This window comes from Tetrahymena thermophila (assembly GCF_000189635.1).
Source record: "Tetrahymena thermophila SB210 genomic scaffold scf_8254736, whole genome shotgun sequence".
NCBI classification, from domain to species: domain Eukaryota; phylum Ciliophora; class Oligohymenophorea; order Hymenostomatida; family Tetrahymenidae; genus Tetrahymena; species Tetrahymena thermophila.
Window position 1 is genome coordinate 243,100 of NW_002476500.1, and position 11,318 is coordinate 254,417.

Consider the following 11,318-nt stretch of genomic DNA (forward strand, 5'->3'; position numbering starts at 1 on the left):
AAATTAATTAAGAAAATTAATAGGATTTTAATGAAATAATTATTAATTAAATTAAAGTCAATTAATACCAAAGAAAGAAAAATAATGATAAATTCAATCAATACCATTTCGATAAACCTTCTAATTAATTACCACCACATTAATATAATTTCCCTTAAATAAAAACCAAAACTAAATTTTGATGAGCATCCTTAAAAAATCAAATTGAACAAATAGTTTTAAAATATAGTCTAAATGAAATAAAAAGTGATAATAATTAAGGATGAAATTTCATAAATTCCTGTAATAGATTTTTTTAGACAATCAAAAATTAGAAAAGTAATATAAAGTTAAATATTGACACTAATCATTTTTAATGTAATCAAGAATAATAAAAAAATCAACTAATAAATGTAAATTAAATAGTTAGTTATACATCTTTACTTTAGAATCTAATTTTTTATCTTTAAATGATAGTTTATTAACTTTAAAGAATTACATTTAAGTATACCATTTGATTTTTTAAAGAAATTTTAAACAAGATTTATGAATTATTATTTTAACTCGTATTTGTTTATGTATTTATGAAAATATTATTATTTTTATATATTTTAAATTTTTATTTTATATAGTTAGTTAAAATCATTTTTAATGTTAAATTAATTAAAAAAATAAATTGAAATATACTTATAGATAAATAAACATATGTGTGATAAAAATTATATTAAAAAAGATTAATATAAAAATGAGTCAAAAATAATGGTTTATGCATCAATGACAAAATGTGACTGATATTTAAATTCTCTCATAATTCAAATAATTCAAGGATAACTACTAATTTTTTTAAAATAACAAAATAAAATTTATTTATTTATTTATTTATTGATTAACCTACTCTCAAGATGTTAATTTGCTTTTCAGATTTATATTTTGAATGTTCAATATAAAAAATTACATTCTCTAATAGCTAATGATGATATTATTGGTTGACCATTTATAAATTATTTTAAATTCTATACATTTATCATTATTTAAATATGGTAGATTAAATATCAAAACAATTTACAATAAGTGAGTGATTATATTTATGTTGATTCAAAATATATTATTTAATTAATATATGATAATTTTTTTAAAAAAATAAATAAATTATAATTTTATTGGACATTGCTTTAATATTATTTTGCCATTTTTAGTTAAATAATTAATAGAAATACAACACATTCAAGAGAATAAACTGTATTTTTATAAATTCATATTAGAGGATAATTTACTTGAAGATTATATAGTAAGATGATAAATTTTAATTTAAAAGAATGAAGCATCATATAAATATAATAAATTGCTTTTGTCATATTATTTTTGATTTTGCATAATTCTAATTTAGTTTCAAAGCGAATAAGAAGATTTTATTGTAAAAGAAAAGAAATACTAAACATGTTATTGGAAATTAATATTAATGATCTATCTTGTCTATCTTGACCATTGAATAAAATAATCATTTTGAAATAATCTTTGATCTAATTTGCTTGAGTGTTTATTTATTAAAAAAACTAGTAATAAATTAAGAATCAATATTAAATTCAATAAGATTGAAAGTTTTTTATTAAAGTAAAGTAAAGGAAAGCAAATATTCATGTTGAATTTTAATTTTGATCAAAGCTAGAAGGCAAATGCACTAACTAATAATTAGCAGAGCGTAAACAATCATGTTTTAATAGTTTTTTAAATAGGCCTTTAAAGTAATTAGTAATTAGGCTTAAAAAAATAAATAATGATCAGTTTTAATTGTTATCAAAATTTATAATAATGGCGAAAATTAAAATTGTTATTTTGATAATAAAAAAGGAGGGATATACACATTCTTAAAACTAAAATTACTAAGAAGGAAATAACATTTAGGATAATTAGTAAAATGATTAAGACACCAAAATAAATTCTAATAAAAAGATAGAATTTAAAATGGTGAATCAAGAATATTAGATAACAAACTTAAATGCTTTTATCAGCAAGAGAAAAATAGAGAAAATATGTGAAGAGACATTTAAATTTATAAAATAATAGAAAATATAATAGGGATAGAAGGCTAAAGAATTGGCTCCAGGAGGATGCTCAAATAGGGTCCTACTAAATTGTTATGATGGCATTTTTTTCATCTAGAAAAAATGTAAAAGTGAATAGGATGCTTCAAAAGAAAGAGGATTTATTAAAATTCTTTCAGAAGAGGGGATAACTCTTCCTCTGATCGAGAGAACTGAATCAGATTCAGGAGGTCTTTTTTATGTTGAATAAGCAGCTGGCGTCTAATCTCTTAATAATATCAGAGATAATATTTTATAAAAGGATTACTAAAAAAAATAAGCTTTTATTCCTTTTGCGAAATGTTTAATCGTGCAGCTTTTTGATAAGCTAAGAAAGATGCATGAGAAAGGACTAGCTCACTCTGATATAAAACCTGCTAATATAGTAATGGGATTCGATAGGTAATTCTATCTCATAGATTTTGGAGCTTCAGTAGAAATTTAAGAGTAAAACGAGGATTATCTAAAATGCTACACAGAGAGTTTTAATACTGTTTGGTATTTGTAAAATAGACCTAAAAAAAGAAAGGATATAATAAGATGTGATAACTGTTAGCTTTCACTAACAATAATTAGATTACTTATGGATAGTATATAAGACAAAAAATTTAAGTAATTTAATTAGATGGATGATAAAAAATTCTTGGATTTGGTGAGTTAAATCTTCAAAAAGTTTTAAAGTTAAAGCAACCCAAACGAAAATAGAGATTTAGTAAGAATATTAATTTTTTTATTTTAGTTTGTGCTAGACCCAAAAAACAGTTTTAATCAAATATCTGAAAAAATAATATAAGAAATAGAAACATGTTTAGAAGGTGATGAGCAAAAGAAAATATTGAGTTTAGAAATAAAGCCTCTCTTCCTTTAATTCGAAAGTGTATTTCCCTTTCAAGAATTAGTTGAATTGTTTTCTAATATAGAGGAGATAGAAATTGTGCCAAATTCAAGCCAAATTAAGATAAAAAGTATTACAATTGATAATATTAGGTATATAGAATTGCTATCAGAGTTGGGTTACAAAATAAAATGTGAAAATTATATATACATATAATACGACTTAATTCAAAAATACTAATAATTACAATAAAAAGCAAAAGAAAAGATCGCTTAAAAAGGAGATCTTCTTAACTAAGAGTTTAATTTAGAGATTTACGATATTAATCTCATTTAAAAAGAGGGTATCTTAGAGAGAATTAATATTTTTGGTAATATTTCAGACAAAACTAAAACTGAAAAAATAAAATTCATTTTAGATGAAAAATTAGAAATAAAATACTGTAATAATAATAAAATTTAAGCTAATTAAGATCAATTGCTTTAATCGTTAAAAAGTTTTTTGAAGGAAAAAATAAAGACATTTAATGATAGCATGAAAAATATAAAATAGAAATTTGAAAAAGAAAAAGAAAAAGAAATATAAAAAAAAGAAGAGTAATAAACAAATTTCAAAAACGAGTTTAATTGGCTGATGGTTTAGTTGCCAAAAGAAGTAGAAATATAAATAAATGAGCAAAATCTTGCTTGCTTAGAGCAAATAGTAGCTTTTAATGATAATTTAAAATCTTTAAAGTTAAATTTGTCTTTAATTTAAAACTAAAACTCTTTAAAGCAATTAGCCTCTATTTTAACAATACTTTTAAAAAAGGGAAAGAAAATGAAATATCTTGTTCTCTAAAATATTTAAATATATTAAGAAGATTTTTTGATGAATATTTTACTAGAAGGATGGTATTCTTTGACTTTTTCACTGAGTAAAGAAATAAACCAAAGCGACTTCTAAAAAATTTTTAATAAAGTAAATAGATTTAAGTCTAAAAAACTTGAAATTATATTTTAAGAAACCTAAAACTTGGAATATGTCTGCTCTGATTTGTTAAACATTTGTGGAAAAGTTATAAAATTAAAATTAAATTTCTTATAAAAGTCCTCCTCCTTGTAGCAATCAGATTAATCTTTTTAAAAAATCTTTAGTGTTGTACAAAAAAGCTGTGAAATATAAAACCTTTAAATTTAACTCAAAAGAGAAGAATCAAATTAAAAAATATTAAATTAATAATTAATAAACTATTTAATCAAACAATAAAGTATTAAATATTTTAAATTATAAATTGAAGAAACTCCAAAAAACTTAGACTAATAAGAAATTGATAAATAAATGGATAGCATTATTGAAAAAAGAAATAGAAGGAGTAGAACCTAAGATAATGAGTTTAAATATCATATTAAATTAGGTACTGTTGAAAAACTAAAATCATAATAAAAATTAGAATCCACTGAAAATATTTAAATACCAATCAATAATAATAATTTAGAAAACCTTGAGGAAATTTCTCTATAAAATTTACAACTTGAAATTTCTTAATTAGAAAATTATTTTTAATAGATATTTTAGAATGCAAAACTTAAAACTCTGTCTGTTTAAGTAACAAAAATATTAGAAAACAAAGAGAATAGAAAAGAGAATAATCAGTAATAAATTTTTTAGATAAATAAATTGAAAAATCTTTCAATCTTAAAACTTGATTTTTCTAAGATAAACATTTTTAAATGTTATCCAAAAATAATTTAATAATTTTTGATGTTAAATCCAATATAATTCAAACAATTTTCCATAGAATTTTAGGAAAATATCAATAATAACAATATAAAATATCCCAAACTAATATATTTGATTGAGAAAAATAATTACTAAGCTGACTTTTTAATAAATCCGAATTTTGATAATGAAGATAATAATTTTTAAAAATCACAAATAGATTTGTTTGAAATAAAAAGTGATTATTTATATTATAGCGTTGAGTTTAATATAACAGATAAATTTACATTTTAAGATAAATAGGAATTAAAACAGAAAGCCAACTATATATTTAAGAATGCTTTTAAAAATAAAATATAAAATTTAAAAATAATCATTAATAATAAAGTTGATTACAATACATGTGTCCAAATAAATTAAGCATTAAGTAATTCATTTTCATAAAATTAAAATTAATTGAATAAATTACTTAAAATATATTTCGAGGTAAATTTATAAGAAACGCTACTAATCAAAGAATTAATATACCATTTGAAATTATTAGATAGATCAATAAAACATTAAAATTTCTAATCTTTTACTCTCATTATTTATGAAATAAATGAAGAAATTTTTTAAATATTTAAACAATTTCATGATAAAGTTATTTTAAAAATAAAAGATTTAGATTATGATAAAAATAATTTCTAAAGGTTAGTAAAACTTTGTAATAATTAAAAAAGTGATCAACTAAATTTGCTTTATACTAATGAACACCTACATAACGAAGTCAAAAAAAAATTAGGTGATGATAAATATCAATAAATAAGCAAAATAATTGAAAAAACATTTGAAATAACTGATCAAGATGTTACTAATTCATCTTTAACTTAGAATTGTATCTCTGAAATTGAAGAAAAAAATTTAATTTCTGAAAATTAACACCAAAAAATTTTAGACAAGTCTTCAGATAATAATATATCTATTGATAAAAGTGAAGAGAAAAAATATTATTTTGATAAACTTAAAATGATGCAATAAGATTTCTATATATTTGTGCCTTACTATCAATTTAAGTACTTTCAAAATGGTGATCTTGAGCCTATGGAAATATCAAATAGCATTGGCAAATTTACTTTACCGTATTTTCATTTATTTAATTAATATTTTCATAATTTAGTTAAAAACAGAATAAAAAATTTATCAAATTAATTGAATTTTTTGAATCCTTTAATCAATTTTATAAATCTAATTAAAATTGGTATTTATTCTATTTAGTCAAATAAACATTTTTTCTACAAAAATTACCAATTTAATATTTTGAGTTGTTTAATAAATATTAAAATTTGTAAATAAAAAGGTTGAAATAAATTGACTATCTGGAAAAGCTTTAAATATGCAATTTGGATAACCCTGATTTGGATGAAATTACTATAGACTTTTCATAATAAGATAAGAACTTAAATTACTTAGCTGATGTAAAGAAGATGATTTCTCTGTTTGAATAAATAAGTAATAAAATAAAATCAGTCACTTTGAATTTTTAAGAAGCTCGCTCTGCTTATTTACATGCCGAGGCTTTGGAATAATTAGATTTAATATATAAACATATTGAAAAAATGATAAATTTAGAAAAACTTATTATTTATACAGATAATGATCAATTTGATAGATAATTTTAGATCCAAAATTTAAAGAATCTAAGACATTATGAATTGCAAATACATAATGAAATCAATAACTAATTTATATTTGAAATAATTGATAATGTGGAAAATCACCCAGGTTTGGAATATTATAAAATTTTCTACTTATTAGAAAATAAAAGTGAACGATCTTTTATTTCAGATGAGGAATTAGAAATTTAGATAGAACAGAAAAATATATTTATTCAAAATATCTACTGCAAAACTCAAATGCACAATAAATTTTGCACATTTATTCAAAATAATAACTAATTATTTAACAAAAAAAACACAAATAATAAAATAACTTTGAATTTCAAAAAAGCTTAATATGTTAGTTTCTCATTTCTTAAAAAAATCTATGAATTTATAAAAAACCATTTCTAGTAAAAATAAATGGAAATCATGTAGTTAGAACTTAATTTTGAAGAAAGTATTTTCTTAGACCCAATAGTTTAATTCACAAAAAATTATCAAAATATTAAATGTACATTTAAAAAATAAGACTATCATTAGTCTTTTATTAACAAAATAAATGAAAATTATTGATAACATCAATACATATTTTATATTCTTGCAAACCACTAAAATATAATAAAAAAATTTATTTAATTTTTAATTATTTTTATTCTTTAAATAAATTATTAAAATAAAATTGAATTTATTAACTCTTCATTCAATTTTATCAATTAAATAAAATTTATTTATATGTGATAGATAGATTACCTTATAAATAAATAGTAATTTTCAAATAATAAATGTAATTAAAAAATTTACAAAAATCAAGTAAAAACTTAAATTAAGGTTTATCTTAAAGAATTTCAAAAGGTTTAAAGTATTCTTAATTATTTATTGATTAAGTTAGTATTTAATAAGTTATGTTTTCATTATTGATAAATAATTTTAATAAATTTAATTTAAAGATTTAAATTAAATATTAATAATAAAATTTTTTGTTAAATTTTATTCATAAAAAACAATGAAAAATATCTTTATAAAGAATAATTTATAATACAGCTAAATGCATTTCTAAAATTTAGTGGAGTGGCCTCACTAACTATTTTTTAGAAAGGCCTTTATTTTTTAAGCAATAATAAACTAACTAAAATTAAGATTAGTAAATAAATAAATAAATCTAAGCAATTAAAGTAACTAAAATTTTATAAAAAATGAAAATTAAAAATTTTGTACTTTATTTAGATTAAAGATAACTCTAATTAATTTGAAAGTAATTTAGAATTTTTTAAAAACAATTAAAAGAATTTCCCAACTTGAGTTAATTAATAAAATCTTTATTTAGTATTTTTCCTACTATTTAGTATCACTGTTGGTTGAATAACATTTTAGTTAAATTAAAAATACAATAACACCTTAATAATTTTAAAAATATTCTGAAACAGTAGAATACCATTAACTTATAAAATAAAATAAATAATCTAAATAAATTTAAATAAATTGATATAAATAATCTTTACAATATATTTATTAAGATGTGATTATTATTGAAATAAAAAAATTTTTTAAAACCGATTTGATTAAAAACTTAAATTTAAAAGGTTATCTGATTGATTATAATCAATATTAAGAAAAATCGATTTTAATCGATGCACACCTCTAGTTATAGCTGTATTTATTAAAAACTTTTGAATAAGTTAAATTTAGATAAACTAAGAATACTTAATAAATCATTATGAGGAAAATTAAAAAATATAAAAAGAAATATCAATAAAATTTTGATTTTATGTATCGAAATTGTCTATTTGAATTGATTAATTTGAAAATTTAAGATAAATTAAGATAGAAAATAAAATTGTATAAAAACAACTGATAATTTTAAAAATTAGATAGAAAAATAAATAATTGAATCTAAGAAATTAAAAAATGATTGAAAAAGGATAATATTTTGAAAAATAAGAAGATGTAATTCAAATTATTCATTTTTACTAAAATAATTTATTTATTTTATAAAATTAGTTTGCAAACTCAAATCTTTCTTCCCATGTTAATCTTGTTATTAAGTAAGGGTAAAAATAATTAATTTACTTTTTTATTTAAAATTTATCTTGATTAATTTAAAAATATTTTATTTTTTAAATATTTACTTAATTGAAATCTTAAAAATCATTCTATAAATAAATATTAAAATTAAAAGATTACTTTAGGAAGATTTTATCTATTGTATGGAGTTTTGTAATAATCTCTAAACATTGGTATTAGATATTAGGTAAAATAGGTTTTTGCTTTTATTAATCTTAATTGCTAGAATTTAGGAAGAAAATTTTAATTTTTCAATGATTATTTTTAATTAAAATATTTATTTTCCTTCTTATGTAATGATTGTTTTTTCGATATTTATTCATTTATTTAATTCATTATGTATTTTTTTAATAAATAAAAGTCTTTTTTCAATACTTTTCATAACAAACGTTTAAAATTTTATTTTATTCATTACTAAATAAAAACATATTTATATTAAATTAAAAGTAAAGGCTTTCCTCACCCAAAAAAATTAAATAGATTAATTGATATTTTAGGCTGTTTAAAAGATTTTTGGAGTTTACATCTGAAGCTGAAGTAAATAAATATTTACACTTATTTTTTTATTTACTATTTATCAATTTGCTTTAAATTATATTTATTTATTTATTTATTTCTTTATAAGTTTAATCATTTCAGCTTTATAAATAAATGCCAATAAAAACAAACATTTTTGCTTATATTTATCAAGATATATTTTTCTCCTTCAAAATAGTTTGATTAACTGTTTATAATTTTTTGAAAAGCATTTTACATTTTGATGTTAATGATATAACGGGCTTATGTACTTCATTGTAAAAGTACTCTAATATTTCTATGTTGGAACTCTCATTATTGTAAATATATTTTTTCAAATTCAAAATAAATTTTAGGTTTTTACTTGCTTAACAAAAATTAAAAAAACTTACTTTTCATCTAACAATTAAATTAAAAATTAACTTTATTTATTTTATGTTGATTTCTTTTTTTATTAAAAGCTCTTACCGAACTGATGATAAAATGTTTATACATTTAGGTTATTCTTTATCATAATGCAAAAATCTACGTTTTTTGACTCTCTTGTTTAAGTTAATTAGATTTTATAATTTAAAAAAAATAACTTTTAATTATGATTAGCTAGATAGGTTTTTATTGACTGACTGCATGAATATATTCTACCATTTCATAATTTAAACATTTATTTATTATACCTTAATTTTTTTAAATATAAATAAGCACTTATTTCATCTAAAATTTATTAACTATCCTCAATCATACAATTATTTTTGTTATCTTTTTTCATTTAATGATATCATTGAAGTTTGAAATTTTTAAAATTAATCAATCATTATTTATTAATAAATCAAGTAATATATTAATTGAAGATATAATAAGCTAATAAGGTGCAATAAGCTTTGCTTAATCTCTATCAAAGAATAATAATCTTTTGTAGTGTCGTATAAGCCTTGATTATATTGAAATGTAAATAAATTACATTCAATTTTTTAATATATTTATATAATATAAAGAATCTAAAATTCATAACTATTAAACACTAAAATAAATGAATAAACAATATAAAATATGTAATTAATTATGCATACTCAATAAAATAGGCTAAATTATTTTTGCTTGTATGGCTTATAAAATAATTTTGCTCATTAATTACTTACTTACTTATTTACTTACTTACTTACATATTTTTCAATTTAATTTATTTTTTCTATTTTTCTTGCCAAAAATAAATTTTAACTTATTATTTGAATAATTAACTAAAATATATAGCTTCAATGACAAACTTAGATTATTAAAATTTGTTATGAATATAAAAAAAATGAAGAGATTAGTAATATTTTAAATGTGATAAATTTGTTTTTTGTTATATAATTTGTTTTATTATTTTATATTTAAATAGAAATTTCATATTCTTTTTAACTAAATAACTTGCTAAGATGTAATTTCTGTTCAATTCTGCATATTAAGATCTCTATTTATTATTTAAGGTACAACTTAAAGTTAAGCTATCAATTTTGTTTAAAAGTTATTTTTAAATTTATCTTACCTTACAAAAATATATAAATAATTCAAAAATTTATTTTATTTTATTGAGTTGCATTCTTATTATCCTTTATATCCAATTTCTATTTCCTACTAAATTCTTAAGTAAACATTTTATAGAAATATTAGTATTTAATAATGAATGTTACACTAAATTTTTTATGACTTCTCTTATACAATACAAATTTAAAAATACATATAATTTATTTATTCTTTTTATCAACTTTAAATTAATTAATTAAATATCCATAAATTGCTATTCAATATTTTTGAGAAAAAAAATAGATGATTTCATAGATTAAATAATACAACAATTTAGAAGAAGTAATTATTTATTTTTTTATCAATGTACTTTAAATTTATTCTAACTAACATAAAAAGTTTTTAAACTCTTCGCTTTAATCTCATTAAGCTCTCCATATTGGTTTGAGGTAAATATTATTTATAAATATTATTATTATTATTATTTTCTATCTATTTAACTTTCAGTTTATTTAAAATGTTATTTTTCTAATGGAAATTATCACCTCTTTTTATTCATTTTAGTAAAATAAATATTTTTTATTTATTTTAACTTAATTTTCACTTTAAATTTTTAAAAATCATTATCCACTTTTTATTATTTGATATTTTTTATTCATTTACATTTTCCTTCTAAAACTTTTGCATGATAAAAACAAACAGTTTATTTGTTTTGGATTGTGATATTTTTAGTTATAAAAATGAATTTAAAACAAGATAATTCTTTTAATTTGTTTATTAGTATTTTATTTTATTTATTTTTCTTTTTTGTTGTTTATTTACTTTTTTTCTTCTACCTTTCTTAATTTAACTTATTTTTTTATTATTATTATTTGTTTTTATTATTTATTTATAAATTTATTTCTTATCATTTCATATTTTTTCTTCATTTTTTCCTTCTAAACAACTCGCTAATTAATTAATTATATATTTTTTCTTCAATATTTATAAAGTTACAATTAG

At 18.6% G+C, this 11,318-nt stretch overlaps 2 protein-coding genes across 2 annotated transcripts; both read left to right on the forward strand. All coding sequences in view use genetic code 6, as the record gives it.

The window, feature by feature from the left end:
- Window positions 1-1,544: 1,544 nt before the first annotated feature.
- TTHERM_00736530 (kinase domain protein) lies at window positions 1,545-6,846 on the forward strand. The gene is made up of 2 exons (XM_001011603.2): window positions 1,545-5,717; window positions 5,936-6,846. Exons 1-2 carry the CDS (start codon window positions 1,789-1,791, stop codon window positions 6,807-6,809), a joined length of 4,803 nt encoding a protein of 1,600 aa, XP_001011603.2. The 5' UTR covers window positions 1,545-1,788; the 3' UTR covers window positions 6,810-6,846.
- A 1,295-nt stretch (window positions 6,847-8,141) lies between these two features.
- Window positions 8,142-10,140, forward strand: TTHERM_00736540 (hypothetical protein; the record flags this gene model as incomplete). The annotated part of the gene is made up of 8 exons (XM_001011604.2): window positions 8,142-8,180; window positions 8,235-8,284; window positions 8,413-8,484; window positions 8,745-8,834; window positions 9,044-9,133; window positions 9,275-9,364; window positions 9,645-9,758; window positions 10,062-10,140. 8 exons carry the CDS (start codon window positions 8,142-8,144, stop codon window positions 10,138-10,140), a joined length of 624 nt encoding a protein of 207 aa, XP_001011604.2.
- Between the last annotated feature and the right edge of the window lie 1,178 nt (window positions 10,141-11,318).